The following is a 19,192-nucleotide window of genomic DNA, read 5'->3' as shown; positions in this document are numbered from 1 at the left end:
GCATGGCTGAATAGTATAGCAAATCAACTAAAAGAGCCATATGAAGAGTATAGAATCCATTTAGCATGTGGTGCAGGGGTTACAATATAATAGATTTCTATGAGTAGCCTGTGGGCTGCTTGCAGCTGGGCCATGGGCCAGATTTGGCATGTGGGCAGTAGTTTGATCACCCCTGCTATATGAACGCAGGGTAAATTCTTTGAAATTTGTTGATAAAATCTAGAAATACCACTCATATATCCGTTTAAAGTAACCAGTATTAGTTCCGAAACAGAAATTAGTGGAAGTTTGGGGAAAAAAGTGAAATTATTTTTAATGATGTAGCAGGTATGTATTTCTTTCTTTGAGATCAGATGTTAAAAAGATACATAGAGATTGTTTATATAAAGATCTCTAAAGTACTGGTTAACTACTGGCTTCCATAAGGTGAATATTTTAAAGAAGTCTGGAATATATGTTTATTGTATATAGGTACAAGAAGAAAAGGTATAAGTAAAAAATTAATACAAATTCAGAATAGCAGAGTGGGCATAAAATCACAAAATATGTTTTTTATCTCTCCCCACATTCTGAAATATGTATTTGTGTAAATTATTACTAAAGCAAATCAATAAGTTAAGCTTCAGCATATACAAAAGTTGGCAAACACTTAAAGTTTTGTCATAATTTTCTAGAACATGAAAAGTGAGAAAAACTGAAGAGCAGGTGTTATGGAATTAAAAAAAAAAAGAGGCTCATGCAGTATGTTAAAATAAACCACTGTGGAAAGCAGATGACTTCAGTCTACCTTTAAAACAGCAGTGAATCATCCAATATTACAAAACACACTTGATAAAATTTGTAATTAGGCTGTGGAAAAGTATTTTATTCTTCAGTTTCTGATTATATAAGAAAGCATTTTTAAAATGTTTAGTATTGTCATTGCATGTTAATAAAATTTTGAGAAAAAGTAATTTTAAATCAGTCACTGTCAATTTCATACTTAAGAACACACCACGTTGTGAGAAAAATCTATCAATCAAAGTGCAAGAGTCTATTTCAAAGTGCATTATGTAAAATATACTGTATAATTGAAAAAGTTTAAGAAACTGGGCAAGAAAAGAAATCAAAGTGAAAAGGATAAGAAACATTGGGAAATATATAAGAAAGCCTTTTACAGAAGTATTTTGTAATCTTTTTGCGCAAAAAATGAAAGGCCAGAACATAACCTCATTGTATAGTCTCATATTTGCAGAAATTTGTTATTATATTTGTGATTAAATGCATGAGCTTTATCAATGAATCTTTTGTGTACGTGACACAAAATGTTTAGAATAAAAAAGGCAGAGAGTGCAAAGCAACAGCAATGAATTATCCTTAAGAAACATACTTGTCCACAAATCTATCTCTCTATCTATCTATGTATCTGCCTTTATAGCGCCTCAATGAGACTGTGATTGCCAATTCAGAATTTTTATTTATTTCTTTTTAATTTTCTTGTTTTTTAGCTGTACAGGTGTGTGATTCAACCGTATTTATAGTTATTTATTTTTCTACTTATTTATGTATTTATTTATTTAAAAGAGCTTCTGTAATTCTCCATGGGGACAAATACAGTTCTATCTATCTATCTATCTATCTATCTATCTATCTATCTATCTATCTATCCTTCAGTTCCTTTTTGTGTCTTCTGTTTATGAAGGAAGTCTGCTTTAACTAGATTGTAAACATATCAGAAATTCAAGACTATATTCATTTGATTAGCTTCCTGCTAAATGTGGCATCTTTCTCTTTGCCTCATAACACATAAAGACAACTGAAAATGATCTGAAATGACATTTTGCTTAGCCATGATATTTGCCAGAGAGTTGTCAGATCTTGTTAGTGTTGATGAATTCTGGCACTCTTATAATGTAAGCATTATACTGTACAAAGGAGTACTGCATTCTTCTAATAATCATTGTGTTGTATTATAAAAAACAGTAAAAACCCAGAAACACAGTTACAAACAGTAATGATACCTAATCAGTGTATTTACCTTTTCAATCTTTCCCTTTAACTTCTGAATAATGTTTTGTTATTGTGGGATATGAAGGAAAGAAATACATAATTTGAATTTAGAGTACCACAGCACACTGTAATAATTTATAGAAAATATTTGATTCCTGTTTGAGGTGTTACTTTTACTGTGACATGTAGGATGAGAAGTGTATGGTTAACAAAATGTTTTGTCCACTTTCTGTCCTACTTATTTGAAGCATGGCTCCATGGACAGACCCTACTGACCAGCTCAAAGCTGGAGTCACTCCTAAACAGAACACTGGTCAATCAGCCTGAACAGAGACTGAATACAGGGCTACAATAATCTATTTCTAATATTCTTGTCATTTGTGACATATTTGTTTCCCCAAGAGAGAATCATCTTCCTTACTTTAACTATCAGACGTTCTTTGCCATATAGTTGTTGTCCCTGTCCAGCAATGGGTTCCTGTCTTGAAGCCAATGCTGCTGGGATATTCTCTGGCCCAACATTACCTTGAAATGGATTGAGCTTGGCTGAGGGTGCTATATACTATAATATTATAAGTGTTTTAACATTATGTAAAGCAATGCAGAAATGGAATAACATAATTATTCCTGCTTTTATAAAAACATATTATTGTTAAAGGATAAGTTCTCCACTAACAAGGTATGTATGCGTTTACCATGAGAAATTGTGTTCTAAAGTTAAGCATTTTCTATACATTTTAAAAAATACCTTACCCACACTGGCACTTTACAATGGAGGAATTGAGGCATGAAGCACAACTGGAAAATAAACTGCCTTAATTATGACCAGTCTCTCTGCATCTACAAACTGAGAAATAGGGAAATGCAGCCAAACCAGCTAAATGATGATTGTCACAAACTATAAATCATATTACCAAGCTGTTATTATTATGTGTGTTGACATGACATACATATTACACAATCAAAAATGATGAATATGATGCACTGACTGCACTGTATTTTAGTTCCCTTTTAAATGGGGTCAATGCTACTTATTGAAGAACTTTTTTATTATTTTTTGCCAGTTTATATAGCTGTTGTTACTTCAGGTATTTCAGGTCAGGACTATCTCAGCCAAGCTTCACTCCATCTTGCCTTCTGGGTTAAAAGCCATTAATCCAATGAGAAGAGGCACTACATCCAGTTTTTGTATGGTATGGGTGCACATACATAACACATAACATGTATTGGTCAATATAAAAAGGACATTAGCAGCATTCTGCTCATGTAAGCACTATACTGCACTCATGTTACAGTTGTACACTGCTGTTACATTCCATTAATGCCCAATCATCTGTGATGCCATGAGGTGGCTGAGAAACATTGTGTCCCTTTGGCCTGCATCAGCCTGTGATTCGTTTGAGAGAACATTGCATTAACAGTCTTGATGGTGCTGTACATGGTGGATAACTTGTTGGTAAGTTAACTGGCTGAACAACTCAGTTTTTCATATGGCCTGTACCATTCTTTGTAACCACAATCACGTCATTACATGTATTAGGTGATAGCAGCTACCCACTCAGACACTGGCACCTTATGCCTTTCCCTAACCCCCCGAATGCAGAGGAGAGGAGCCATAATAATATGTCTGATCTCGTGCTCTCAGTTGTGGAGCACAGTCTGATACTCTTAAATGTAGATGACAGGGTCTCAATGCGTCAGGAGCAAGGGAGCTCTACCAACCAATGAAGTTCTGCAGTATCGTGATTGCATATGTAAGAGGTTCATTGGCATGCTCCATATATGGAAGTTCCAGTGAGGAGTTTTACACATTTTCCCATACACATATTTACAAGGTGATTGCAATTTATAAAGGGTAAATTGTGTAGAAATATGTATACAATAGTTTTTTTTCTGTGGTGTATGAATTTTCCTGTTTTTTGGTGAGTTCATTTTTTCTCACTCAATTTCATGCAAAGTTTAATAAATGAGAATTGCGTAGAATTCACACTAAAACATGGCATATGGACAAAACTAGAAATGTGCATACCCACAAAAAATTCAGATGCATAAAACTGTGTGTAAGTAAAGTGCTACACATTTTTCCTTTATAAATCCCAATCAATGTGAATGTTAAAGTACATGCATGTGCCTACAGCTCCCCCTGACTCCTCCTAGAATTTTGCCTGTATGAATATGCAAATCAATATAAACAGCCCCTTCCTTTCAGTGTTTTTTTAAAAGACAATGGCAAAAGCACAGGTAAAAAAAAAAAGAATATCAGCAGATGTGAAGTGGAAGGCCTGTTCATTAAAGTGGAGGCAAGGAAAAACATACTGTGGTGGCTTAAGCAGTGGTTTAACCAACAAAAGGAAATTTATAGATTGACACAGAATGGGGGAGGCACTAAAAAGTTCAAGTTCAGAAAGTCGCACAGTGTTCGAAATAAAAAAAAGGTGTAAATCAAGTACGGTATAAATCATTTACAATTTACAAACATACATTCGGCAGATGTGGTATTACTGTTTATTTTGTTTCAAACAATATTACAAAAGGTGATACCCAACGTGCCAAGGATGTGACTCCAGGCGGTGATGGTACTGCTGCAGAGAGCACATCTCTGGCCGCTGTCTGCACACACATCCCTGCCCTGGAAGCCGTCGGGTGACTATCTAAAAGATGTGGAGAAAAGATTTAAGGAATATAAATGCTGTACTACTCTAGTTACATTGGGAAAACCAGACATTGCAACAATTTGCCTGTTAAACCACAGGGTAAGAAAATCTTATACATCTGGATGACAAGCGGATAATACAATCCCATACAGCTGGCATGGCACGACACAGTGATGACTGAGTAATAAGTGATTAGTCAGACAGTTCACATTGAAAAGTTCCTGTGGCTAAACACCCATGGGTGGAGGAACAGATAGAGCATAGTTCCTCAATGTCTGGCTTTGTAAAGTCGGCCCTAATTCAGAACACAGCTCCATGATAATAGCTCTTGGAAATTTAAATTGACTTAGAAACAAGTCATAATCATGGGACAAGAAATCAGTATGATCTCTAAATAAACGCACTCTTCTAATTCTTCCATTTGCAATGTCTTCTAACGTTAAAGCAGCCATGGTGGTTGAAACAGTCTGGCCATTCCAATTGTTAAAGAATGACTATAAAGTGCTTTAAATTTGTAAACAATATGCAATTAATTTTGGTGTATTTGATAAAGCCTGCGCCATGGATGCAAATCTAAAAAAAAGGAAAACTACACAAAAACAGTAGCACTGCTTTGACACTGCGTGCCACCCGTTTGCAAAACCAAGCAGAAACATGTATACATATAGTCTGAAGCTGCCATGAAGATATGCGTAGTTTTATGCCAAGTTACTTTTTTATACATCTTGATGTGAGTGTGGAAATAGGTGTATGCAGAATTTTTGTGCGTACACAATGTTTATACAGGAAGCTCCTGATCTTAAGGGAATATTGAGGCTATTGATTTGCAATGCATTGAACTTATTGAGGTAATTTCCTTGCTTTAAAGAAAATTCATGTTTAAGTAAACTTGATGCCTTTATGAACCTACATTTTTTCTGCATCTTCAGATGTACACAATCTTGAAATTTATTTTTCTGAAATATTTTATCTTGCTGTCATTGTAATAATACGCTTTACTATACTTTTTGACCCAGTTTTCATTATTTTCGAAATCCCTGATTACATATGTGTTACATGGGGAATGTAAATTAACCAAACTCAGACACAGGTATAAATATTCCATTCTATGAAAAAGGATTTTATTTTGCCAAGTAGATGCTCACTAATAATCTTCAAGGTATTATTTTCAAAAATAAAAATAATGAAACAGCAAAATCATCTAGTGGTGCTTTTAATTTAGCTAGTAAACATATTGAATAAAATAAAAAGTGGCACACTATTAGATATTGAACTGGATTACTTGAGGAAAACAAGTTAGATTAACCAAGAAATGCATATAATAGTTAAAGATGAGCTGTGATTTTAATAAATTGGTTACACTGAAATTCTGTAGACCAGGACCAGTGATTTTCTTTCATTTTCTGCCAATTCAGGCTAGACATTTTCAGATGAACAATGGAATTAACCTTCTTTGTTAAAGGTGCAACTGTTTCCATTCAAGTATTATGCTGCCTATCACAATTAGTGTACAAATGTACTTGAATTTCACTCAATACAGACATATATTTTCTCTAGCGCATAATAATTCCATTCTCATGCCATTATAACCTTGAGCTATTATACGCTTGCATTCTGAGATTCCCAGCAAGGACACAAAATGAGTGCAAATGACTTTTGAAATCAAGCTATTTTAATTTCCACTTGTTTTCCTATATTCGTTCGATCCACCAACACAAATGTTGCGGTGAGTTCATTTGAGTAGATGTCACACTGCAATTGACATAAATCCTCATTTAAAACAGCCACCTTTATGACCAAATGCGTCAGTTGTCTTTAATTGTTAGCTATGATATGCTGTAATTCTTTCATGATTTATGGCCTTTTCTTCCCTGTTCAGAATTCATTTTTAAATGTCTGAAATGGCACAGTGGCTAAGACTTCAGATGTATGGGTTTGAATCCAAGCCTGATTGCTGTCTGTGTTAAGTCAGCATATTTTCACTATGTATGCACAGATGTCTTTCTAAGTGCTCTGGTTTTACACTCATGTCCCAAAGACCTGTTGGAATGATTGTTGACACCTGTAAATATCCTTAAATGTGCTGCCTCCCTGTTCAGAAATGATTTCATTTTGTCCCCAGTGTTGCTTGAAAAAAGGCTTTAATCATTGTGACCTTGAACTGCACAAGCAGTTCAAAACTCAATGGTTGACTAGAATTATATAAGCTTTCTGCTGACTTGTTCTCCTCTTTTAGAATTATCTTGTGTCTTATACTGTCATTCCTCTTGTTTTCTGATTTGTTGAAAGACACTTTACTAAGGTTTGCACCTTGGTCTTACCAACAGTATGTTTTTCTCATACTGTATCTCAGGTTTTAACTTTGACTCTTTTTATTTGTATTTTTAAAATGCTAGTCTATCAATCCAAATTAATCCCACAACGGTTGGTCATGGTTTCCACAAATTTACATAAATTCTAGAGCGTATAATGCACATGCTGAGGTTCAGATGATGGTAATACAGGAGGACGAATGTGAAGATTTTGAGCATCTGGAGTAGGTGCAGCCTTAAATGTAACTGTGACACTGCAACAGAGTTCAAACCAAATAAATAGTCTAAATAAACTAGTTAAAATGTTATTTTTCACAATATTTGGAGAATAACTTATTAATACATTCAGAAAGTGCTCAGAGCTCTTCACTTTTTCAATTTCGTTATGTTATAGCCTTATGCTAAAATCATTTAAATCATTGTAGCGTGGAAATATGTGTATGCCGAATTTTTGTGTGTACACACTGTTTATACATGAGGTCCCTGATCTTGAGGGAATACTGAGGCTATTGATTTAAAATGCTTTAAACTTATTGAATAGAGGTAACTTCCTTGCTTTACAGAAAATTCATATTTAAGTAAACTTGGTGCCTTTATGGACCTACATTTATTCTGCATCTTTAGATGTACACAATCTTAAATAAAAATAAGACATAAAATATTTTATGTTGCTGTCATTGGAATACTCAGGCATGTTTCGCTTTGACTTTATTATACTTTTTGACCCAGTTTACATCTTTTGAAATCCCTGTTTACATGTGTGTTACATTTGGAATGTAAATTAAGCAAACTCAGACACATGTATACTGTAAATATTCCACTCTATGAACGAGGATTTTATTTATCAAGCAAATCCTCACCAATAATCTTCAATGTATTATTTTCAAAATTAAAAAGAATGAAACAGCAAAAGCATCTAGTGAGGCTTTAGAAATGAGTTTAATGTAGCTAGTAAACATATTGAATAAAATAAAAAGTGGCACACAATTAGATACTGAACTGAATTACGTAAGGAAAATAAGCTAGATTAACCAAGAACTGCATATAATAGTTAAAGCTGAGCTGTGATTTAAAAATGATTTAAATTATTTCCCTATAGCAAGCAATATCCGTCAAATGACAAAGTGAAAACAGGATTTTAGAAATTTTTGGACCAAAAGGCCCGTAAAATTGCTCATTGATTGTGATATGAGTGATTTATAGATGATTATTTTTGTTCTGTACCTTTTGTCACTTTTCAGCAGTATAGGTTTCTGGCATGTAATGATCTAAATAATAACATTCACAAACCCACTTACCTAGTTCAGGTTGACTATATAGAATATATTGCCAGAATTGGATGCATGGGAAGAAACAACCTTGGTAGTGTGGTATAGTGGTTAAGGCTTTGTTTCAAGTGCTGAGGTTGTGGGTTCAAATGAGAAAGTTACTTCGCCTACTTGTGATCTCATTAAATAAAATAAAATTAAAAAAAAACAAAAATAAATTTAACTAATTGTATCTCAAAAGGATAAAGATGTCAGCCAAATAAGTAAAATGTAAACTCTAGATAGCATGCAGTCTCACAATGGGCCCGCTCATGTACACACTTAGAGGGATGATATACTATGGTAAGTTAACCTAACACACATCTTTGGAATATACTGGGAAAACCAGAATGTCGAGAGGAGTGCACAGAGAGCACTAGCAATCTCCACACAGACAACAACCTAGCATAAGAGTTTCACCTCAAAATCTGGGTTTGTGTCCCACCATCTGTGGTACACTGCCACCCGTATTGTAAGATATTTAACTTAAAACTGCAATATGACAAAATTGCCAAAATATACATTTTAAATTGGATAAAAGTAATTTGTACAATGAACCAACGTTGCAGTCATATTTTGATCATTATTTAGGTGATATTTTGTGTTTATTGGCATTTGGATCAGCTGTCTGGTAATAACTGGAAAAAAAGGCAAAAGCATATCAATGATTTTATCTGGAAACTCATTTTAGATAGATAGATAGATAGATATTTTATTAATCCCAAGGGGAAATTCACATACTCCAGCAGCAGCATACTGATAAAAATAAACAATATTAAATTAAATAGTGATAAAAAGGCAGGTAAAACAGACAATAATTTTGTATAATATTAACGTTTACCCACCCCCGGGTGGAACTGAAGAGTCGCATAGTGTGGGGGAGGATTGATCTCCTCAGTCTGTCAGTGGAGCAGGACAGTGACAACAGTCTGTCACTGAAGCTGCTCCTCTGTCTGGAGATGATACTGTTCAGTGGATGCAGTGGATACTCCATGATTGACAGGAGCCTGCTCTGCCACGGATGTCAAACTGTCCAGCTCCATGTCTATAATAGAACCTGCCTTCCTCACCAGTTTGTCCAGGCATGAGGCATCCTTCTTCTTTATGCTGCCTCCCCAGCATACTAACGCGTAGAATAGGGCACGTGCCACAACCGTCTGATAGAACATCTGCAGCATCTTATTGCAGATGTTGAAGGATGCCAGTCTTCTAAGGAAGTATAGTCGGCTCTGTCCTCTCTTGCACAGAGCATCAATATTGGCAGTCCAGTCCAATCTATCATCCAGCTGAACTCCCAGGTATTTATAGTTCTGTACCGTCTGCACACAGTCGCCTCTGATAATCACAGGGTCCAGGAGGGGCCTGGGTCTCCTAAAATCCACCACCAGCTCCTTTATTTTGCAGGTGTTCAGGTGTAAGTGGTTTGAGTTGCACCATTTAACAAAGTCCTTGATTAGGTTCCTATACTCCTCCTCCTGCCCACTCCTGATGCAGCCCACGATAGCAGTGTCGTCAGCGAACTTTTGCACGTGGCAGGACTCCGAGTTGTAATGTAAGTCTGATGTATATAGGCTGAACAGGACCAGAGAAAGTACAGTCCCCTGCGGCGCTCCTCTGTTGCTGACCACAATGTCAGCCCTGCAGTTCCTGAGACGCACATACTGAGGTCTGTCTGTAAGATAGTCCACAATCCATGCCACCAGGTTTGAATCTACTCCCATCTCTGTCAGCTTGTCTCTAAGGAGCAGAGGTTCGATGGTGTTGAAGGCGCTAGAGAAGTCCAAAAACATAATTCTTACAGCACCACTGCCTCTGTCCGTGTAGGAGAGGGATCGGTGTAGCATATAGATGATGGCATCCTCTGCTCCCATCTTCTCCTGGTATGCAAACTGCAGAGGGTCGAGGGCGTGGGGGACCTGTGTCCTCAGGTGGTGAAGCAGCAGCCGCTGCATGGTCTTCATCACATGTGACGCCAGAGTGACAGGCTGGAAGTCATTCAGCTCACTAGGACGTGATACCTTTGGGAATGGGGTGATGCAAGATGTTTTCCAAAGCCTCAGGACTCTCCCCTGTTTCAGGCTCAGGTTAAAGATGCGCTGTAGAGGACTCCCCAGCTCCAGCGCCCAGGCCTTCAGCAGTCATGGCGATACTCCATCTGGACCCACTGCTTTTCTGGCACAAAGTCTCCCCAGCTCTCTGCTCACCTGGGTTGCTGTAGTTGTGGGTGGGGATGTCTCTTCTATGCTGGTATCAGCAGAAGGATGGGTGGAGGGTGCAGTACTCCAAGGTGAGAGTGGGTTACGGTTACCTGTTAAAGAAGTTGCTCATCTGGTTTTCTCTCTCCACGTCTCTCTCAATGGCGGCACCCCGCTTCGAGCTGCAGCCAGTGATGATCTTAATCCCATCCCACGCTTCCTTCATGCTGTTATACTGCATCTTCTGCTCCAGCTTTCTCCTGTACTTCTCCTTTGCCGCCCTGAGCTGGACTCGGAGTTCCTTCTGCATGTGCTTGAGGTCATGCTGATCACCGCCTTTACAAACCCTTTTCTTCTGGTATAAAAGGCCCTTGATGTCACTTGTATCCATGACTTGTTGTTAGCATAGCAGCATACTGTTCTTACTGGAACTACAATGTCCATACAGAAGTTGATGTATTCAGTAGTGCACTCGTTTAGTTGCATTTTTAGTGATAAATGATTGTCCTGATAAATACAGAGGTGGACAAAATAGGTTTACAGTTGTGAACAAGCGAAATGTATATATTTTAGTTAATTTGAGCACTTAGATTGTACCTAAGTGCACGGTGCCATTGTGACATTCTTTTGAGTTAATAAAGCTATTCTAATAATCATAACCTGCATTTTTTTTCCATATGAAAATCTGTCAAGCTACTTTTGCCCACTCCTGTATATTATACTCATTTTAAGATAAGATGACAAAACAGATTTTCATTTTTAAATAAATAGAACATGCTTTAATAGAATGTTTTTCAGAGAATCTGAAAACTACAATTTAACTTAATGGCTTTCTTTCTTTTTCTATAGAGGAAATATCCAATGCACTACAAGATTGCCCTGATTATTAACTACCTTGGCCATTGTATATCAGTTGGGGCTCTCGCAGTGGCCTTTTTGCTTTTCTTATGCTTGAGGTAAGTCTTTGACATGTTCTCTCAGACAGAGGAATGTTTACTTAGTTTAACTATCGCTTTTGACAAGATTATATGTAATCATTTTCAAACCATTCCCAGCATTTATTGGTTCTTAACAAAGTCCTTTGATTTTTCCTTTTATCCATCACATCCAGTTCTGGAATTTCATTACAAAAGTCTTTTTTTATTCCTGCATAGGTGACTCTGCTGTTAAGGAATAAGTTTCAGTCTTCAGTTGTTTCTCATGAAAATAAAATGGACTATTTATAACTGACTTAACGTTCACTAGTTTAATACTTTGATGAAGATGGATTTAGATGTTTTGCTGTATATAGGCAGGGTCAACATTGGTGCCAAAACCAATGTAGTAGGCCACCAGCCACTGCTCTGTCAAATACAGAATATACCAACATCAGTTCAATCTGCAGTTATTATTCATTCTAACTGTATATCCCGGGACTATAGTCAGAAAATGTGGCACAAAGCATTACCTTCAGTGTCCTTTTGCGGCCATCATGTTTCCCCCTTGTCTTCTTAGTAAACTACCTCTTCCAGCAGTTCATAAATACTATTACAGTAGGTGGATATATAGCTTCAAATTGAACTGATGTGAAAAAGTTTACTTTGTGATAGACTGGCTTTTTAATTGGCACTGGTGCTTGTTGCTGCCAGGATGCACATTCAGAAAACTGATTGATAAACACTGCTTCTTTGCTCATAATAATAATTAAAGAATATTCTTACTAAAGTAATATGTTGAAAAGGAATAAGGAATATTAACATACCATCTCATATCATAGCATTCTCAGATTTATCATTTAGAGCCTGTTTTGGCAGCACAGGGCCCAAGGCAGCGACCAGTCACAAACAAGGCGCCAGTCCATTATGGATCCCACTCAGGCTCACATATATACTTAGACTCACATAAACTGGAATTACCAATTAGCGTAACCTGCATGTTTTTAGGGACGTGAGTGAAAAACCCACACAAACACAGGAAGAATTCCAAGCAGATTATGACAGGGCATATGATTTGAACCCAGGACACTGTATTTGTGAAGCAACAGCAGTAACCACTGCATTACTGTGCCTCCAAATATAATATCTGTTAAAATAAACTATTACTAGTGTTAATTTCCATTAACTGGTAAGAATTTTACTCTGTTAATAATGTTAATATCTGTTTATGTTAATCAACACTGTATAATGTAACATATTAAAAATATCTGATTAATCTTTTTTGTTTTATTTTTTTCTGTAGAAGTATCAGATGCCTTCGGAACATTATCCATTGGAATCTGATTACCACATTTATCCTTCGAAATGTAATGTGGTTCTTACTTCAAATGATAGACCATAATATACATGAGAGCAATGAGGTAACCCACATTTTTCTAGATTTGTAACTTTTTTTTGCACTGTTGTTGCAATTATTTATAATTTTATATTACACTGTATGGCCATTTGCTATTAGTTACAATTTTGTATTTATTGGCTTTATATAAACACTTAATATTTTCCATTTTATTTTTCATACATATAGTACACCAGTCTGTATATTGGCTGATTTATATTTTTGAGTGCATAGATATTAGCAATGACATGCCACTAGGGACATTTGGTGTATGACATTTATTCACTTGGCACAGACATGAAAATAATTTTCACTAGGGCAGTGTTGGCCTTGTGGCTCAAGCATTTGACTTCATATTCTTCATATGAGAAACCTCTAACTTCTCGTGCTCTGAATTGCAGACATACTTATACATAAATTAATATGCTTCTCCTTTCAGTAAGTAATGTTGGCTTCAATTAAATAAATATTAATGTACATGACAAATGGCACAGTAGCTACTGGTGTTCCCTCACAGCAATAGGAGACTGGGTTCAAATCCTAGACCCCGGCACAGCATGAGTAGAGTTTGCATGTTCTTCTCTTTTATGGGTTTTCCTCAGGGTACTCCAGATTTCCTTCCACATCACAAAGACCTGAGGTGACAGTAATTGGATATTTTAATAGGCCAAGTACAAGTAAGTGTGCTTGTGAATGTGACCTGGAACCTTGTCTAGTGGTGGTTCTTGCCTTGCACATAATCAAATTCAAGTTCAAGTTTTTTTGCTGTGTGTTCTTATGTCTCCCACTGACTAATCTTAGTAGTATAATACAAACAAAACTTAATGAATATATCACCATACATTTAACACAACTTCTAAGAATAGATGTAAGACCATAAAATAGCTTTCTCAATATAAATGGCTGTTGAAAAGTATTATAATTGGAGGATGAACACTGTTTCTCAATCTAGTGGAATCAGGTGTTAGATGTACAGTAAATACTTTACATTTGCTAGGACCAAGAAGGGAGTGAGTGAGTGCAGTGGATGGCTGATCGTTTTGATAATACTGTTTGAATAAATGACCAAGTATAATATTTTTGTCTTAATTGTTTAACTAGTTTCTCTTTATTTACTTTTTGGACTTGAGTGAAAATCTGATGATGTTTTAGGTCATATTTATGCATAAATATAGAAAATTCCCCGGAAATATAGAAATAGTGGTCCCCGGCCGGGCTTCCGGGTGCACAGCCGGCACTTCCGCCACACAGGGGTGTGTCCAAGGAGGAATGCCGGGAAGCAGCTGGTGGGCGGAAGTCGGGTGGCAGAGAGACGGAGCTGGAGAGAGGACTGGAGGCGGCCCCTTGAGTAGAAACCCAGATGGGCTCCAGCTGCTTCCCGACACTCTCCCTTGGACACACCCCTGTGTGGCGGAAGTGCCGGCTGCGCACCCAGAAGCCGTCCGGGTGTCTCCTGTCTTTTTCCCCCCAGCACTTCCTGGTGTGGCGGAAGTGCTGGGCTCCAGGGTTCCTCAGGCATCGGGGCGCCGCCTGGCGGTGGCCACGGGTCCCTACAGGGCTGGGCTTCCAAGCCCTTTACCCGAGGCCCCCAACATAACCAGGGCGGACCTGAGGTCCTGAGGTCCTTAGCACTCTGGAGAAGGTTTTTGTCCAGGATATCCCTGTACTTGGCCTCATTCATCTTTCCCTTGATTGCAACCTGTCGTCCTGTCCCTGCAGCTGAAAAACACCCCCACAGCATGATGCTGCCACCGCCATGCTTCACTGTGGGGACTGTATTGGACAAGTGATGAGCAGTGCCTGTGATGTGATATTTCAGTTTTTATTTTTTAATAAATCTGCAACAATTTCAAAAATTCTTTTTTTTTGTCTGTCAATATGAGGTGCTGTGTGTACATTAATGAGGAAAAGAAATAATTTCAATGATTTTAGCAAATGGCTGCAATATAACAAAGAGTGAAAAATTGAATGGGTTCTGAATACTTTCCGTACCCACTGTATATACATATGTTATGGCCAAAACCCGAAGTTCAGCCAGTTCCTGAATTGGCCGGCCATTTCGCATTTTGGCCACGAGGTGTGGTCAAAGTCCAAATTACTAGAAATGACCAGCGTATATGCTACTATGTGTGTGTATCCTGAAGAGAAGGGAGCTGTGTGGCATGTAATTTTCTGAGACAAATTCAGCACCATCTGCAGATCTGAGCATTTGCTGAGCAGGTGCCATACCAGAATATTGTACAGTTAAAGAGGGATGACTCACCTTTAGACCTATAAAATTTGCTGAGCATCAATGGAGACATTGGGTTATACACAGACATCTGAATAAATAAATGCGTGGGTAGGCTTATTAGACAAGAGCCAAGTTGCATTGTGCCCAATTTAGGTCACCAGTAATTGTGTCTTTAAGAATGTTAAAGTTAGTAACACTTACCAGAGCATCCCTTCCCATTTAGATATAGGTATAATCTACCTTCTGCTTCCTGAAGTCTATGACCAATGTCTTGATTTTGCAAAAATTAGTTTAAAGGCAACTGTTTAAGCCATCTTGTTATTGTTGGTAAACAGGAGTTCAACCTGTAACACCCCACAGTCAAAACTAAACAAGAATTACAGAAGGTGGCTTAGCCCACTACCTGCGATGCTTCCAGTTTTCATTTGGATGGGGTTAGGAAATACACAATACAGCTGCTGTAAACACCATTAAGTGCTATGTCTGGGAAACTGATGATAAGGCTTTATCTCTGAATAACTCAGAATTGGGATGAACAGGTTTAAGAATACATGGACTGGTTGAACTTAAATATTAATACAACCAAATATGAATACAATCTTCTGTTAAACTGACTATGAGAGCTAATTTTTTTTAAATCCTCAGATTAAAATTCAGTTCAATCTTCTTCTTCTCCTACAGCTATTCACATTTTTATACCGGGTCGCTATTTTGTTTGACTAGACTTCTCTAGCTGAAGTTTCAGCATGATTTTTATGGCTGGATACCTTTCCTGACACCACCCCCCTCCAGTTATTACAGATTATTAGCAGCAAAATAAGATAAAGGGTGTAACTTATGATCAGTGCAATGTAAAATAAAGTTTTATTAGACAATGAAAATTTTGAATGGAGAACAAAGTAAAACAGACTAATAAAACCTAATAGCACAGCAATATAAAGCTGTAAACAGATGTTCTTTTTATGCTCATTTGTCTGGAACACACATTATTAATTGTGTAGTTTGATAGATGTTAAAAGCACAAATAGTCATTTCAGAGGACACAGAGGTTGGTAATTTACTATATCTTCTGTTGTACAATGTTTCAAATAGTTTTTTTTTGTGTGTACAGATGTTATTATAGGCACCTTACTTGGATAATGTTCTTATATAAATAAAAATTACCTCTAGTGCTGGCATCAGTACTGTGTGAATTTCAAAAGTTTTATACTTACTGTGCTCACAGTGTTTTTCTTATTTAGAAATCTTAGTCGCAAGTATATTAAAGGCTATTTGTGTCTGTTGGCAGCTAAAAGTGTTTCTGGGGATGAGGCAGTATTTTATTGCCAAACATCATTTCAGAGGTGTAATGCTGAGGTAAAATGAACACTGGAGGAGATCTGGTTTGTATTATATTACAAAGATATTGTTGTAATTTCTCAGGGCAGGGTTAACTGGAAAAGTCTAGGACAAAGAAGCCTTTCTCAAGACTAACAGCAGAGAGTTGAGAAATATTACACCATTAGGAAGAAGAGATATTCATATAAATAAAAGAGAATCATTTATATAATAAATCAATGATATCTGTATGAAGATGCCTTAATGTTTTTCTTCACATATATAGATTAAATTTGAATCTAATTTCTTGGATATTAAAAATATCTTAATCATATACTTATTATTTTATCCATTTGTGTTGTGGGCTAAAAACTCCAATTAGTTAGTGGTTGTCTGTCTATGACATACATTGTATGTTGATTTCATTCTTCTTAACTGTAACTTTAAGCCCAACCATACAAATAAGGCAAACAACATAATTGCTGTCCCTTATTTTACCAGATTTTTAATGATGACTTAACTTTTCTCCAAATATACAATTTTATAGACTGTGACAGATTAGGGGCGCTAACACTCCCTTGAACCCTTGTCCAAGACGTCAAACACGAGGTAAAAGTCCAGATATTGACTTTATTCAAACTGCACAGTGCACAAAGCACCCTACTCTCCACAATACTCTTATACACTACAATAATCCAATAATATTACAATCCTCCACTCCCAGACGCATTGCCACCCTTCCACCCAGCTCAGCTTGTCTTCTAGGAGTTCCCAGCGACCTTTTATAGTCCCTGACCCGGAAGTGTTTCCAATCCCCCAATCCATGTGATCTCCTATCACTTCCAGGTCAGATAAAAGCCACAATTATCAACAGAAAATTAAAACACAGCAATTATGTAGTGTTCTCCTTTTTAAAACAGCCTAGAAATTATGTTAACAAGTTATTCTACATCTTCTAACATGCAGACTGTTTTCCCAGCCCAGCCACTGTCTGTGAGAAGGTTGTATGTTTCCATTGTGTCTCCTTGGGTATTTTCCAAATATTCCACTCTTTTTTCATATCCTACAGGCTTTTTGAATGAAGGGTGACTCTAAAATGTCGCTGTGTGCAGTGTGTGGCTTTGGGCACCATCCTGAACGCTGTTTAACGCCTAATACTGTTTTGATTGTTTGACCCCTGATAAAGGATACACTTGATGTAGAAGATGGATGGATGGATGGAAATTTATGTATCTGTTGTGACTGGTAAAATGACTTCTTGCCACTTACTGAATTTTTTTTACGTTTCTGTCAGAAAACAAAAGTTTTCAAACAACTTCTTTCCTTTCTATCTTTTAATCAATCCAAATTCAGTAAAGCCTTCACCTTGATTTTGCTACCAGAAATATTAATCTCAATTGTTTTGCTTTTTGACATTACCAATAAAATGTTAGTAGTTTTTAGGTCTCAAACTCATATATTTTCCCAATGTTCCTAAAACAACACTTTAATATATCAGAGAGGCTATAGCTTTATGAGAAAGCGCAGAAATATTTAAGACAAATCATTTCTTAATGATTTTTCAAAAACTGGCAGACGTGTTGCCTTATACAGCCTCTTTTACTGATATTTCCGATACTGCACACACTGTTCAGAACTAACAAGTTAACTTTGATTTAATGCCTCATTAATTGTATTATTCTCATGAGGGACACTCTGATATGTGCTGTTCCCAAAGGTTTCATCAAGCTCTTTTCCTCTTTTTCATTACAATCTTTCTAAAGAGTCTAGTTCTATTTATATTTATTTGGTATTAATGTATTTTGCTGAATTTTGTACTTGCCTTTCATAGTAAGTGAGGTCAGATTGAAACTTTTGTGTAAGACTGCATGGAAGATAACAACTAGTGCTACAGTATGTGGCAGTGGTAATGGATGTAATCTTGGCCTTTTTTTAGTAAGGGACACATTGTATGAATCCATTGTATACGTAATAAAAAATACTTGTCAGCATTACTAATATGAAGTCTTTCAAAATGTAAGAAAACCAGATTTCAGCAGCCTTGAATAGAAATAGCATTGAAAGAATTAGGCAGAGAAATGTAACTTGCTGTGGTACACACACAATGGCAAATGGTGCCCATTTTTAAAGATACAAAAACCCTCAATTTATTCATTTGACTTAAAAGATGAGTTCCTTAGTCTGAGTCAATATTCCAGCAGTGCAAAAACTGAACATCCTATATTATTATGTTTCAATCATTACTTTTTCTTTGTAGACAACAGCAAATACTAACCATTTAATAAACATCAACCTTAACAGAAATTGTGTCTCCTGAAATAAACAATTTAATTTTTAAAAATCTCAGCGACATATAAATTGTAAAAAATGGAAAAATTTTTCTATATGGGAAAAGCGCCTTTCTGCTTATATTCGTTAAACTAAAAATTAAACACGCTAATAACAGATATTAGTGTTTTTGATGCAAATGTAGTAATTAAAGTAACAGTATTGTCAGTTGTGCAGAATACAGTAAATTCTTATTTGTTTGTCAAACCAAGACGTGACATGTTTTCACCATGAAAAAATAATGACGTATTAAAATATATAACTTAATTTTATTTAGGTAGATAACACATCTTTCGGTGATTTAATCACTGCTATCCAAAGAATCCTAATTTGTGCCAGCACTCATAATAGCATTATCAGCTCATGGTCATCATAAAAATGTAGCTGCAATAAGGTGATTGTGTCGCACCTTAACTCAAAATGAAAATGAGTTCACGTTTCTGTATGAACATTCATTCTGGCAATGCCAGAAAAAGGAAGTGGAGAAGTGGTGACCTTTAGCAATACAAACATTCAAATGCAATGTTCCACTTGAGGAATGACTTCG

At 36.6% G+C, this 19,192-nt stretch overlaps 1 protein-coding gene across 2 annotated transcripts in view; it reads left to right on the top strand.

The window, feature by feature from the left end:
• The window catches only part of LOC120529666 (corticotropin-releasing factor receptor 2), a 349,034-nt gene that overhangs the window by 263,259 nt on the left and 66,583 nt on the right, over nucleotides 1–19,192 (top strand). For both annotated transcript variants that reach the window (XM_039753669.1, XM_039753670.1), the window contains 2 exons: nucleotides 11,307–11,413; nucleotides 12,675–12,792. In XM_039753669.1, coding sequence (XP_039609603.1) covers nucleotides 11,307–11,413; nucleotides 12,675–12,792 — 225 coding nt within the window. The remainder of the gene's footprint in view (nucleotides 1–11,306; nucleotides 11,414–12,674; nucleotides 12,793–19,192) is intronic.

The sequence above is a fragment of the Polypterus senegalus genome, chromosome 5 (genome assembly GCF_016835505.1).
Source record: "Polypterus senegalus isolate Bchr_013 chromosome 5, ASM1683550v1, whole genome shotgun sequence".
In the NCBI taxonomy this organism is placed as follows: domain Eukaryota; kingdom Metazoa; phylum Chordata; class Cladistia; order Polypteriformes; family Polypteridae; genus Polypterus; species Polypterus senegalus.
The sequence above is the reverse complement of the archived record's forward strand: the minus strand, read 5'-3'. Positions and strand labels throughout refer to the sequence as shown.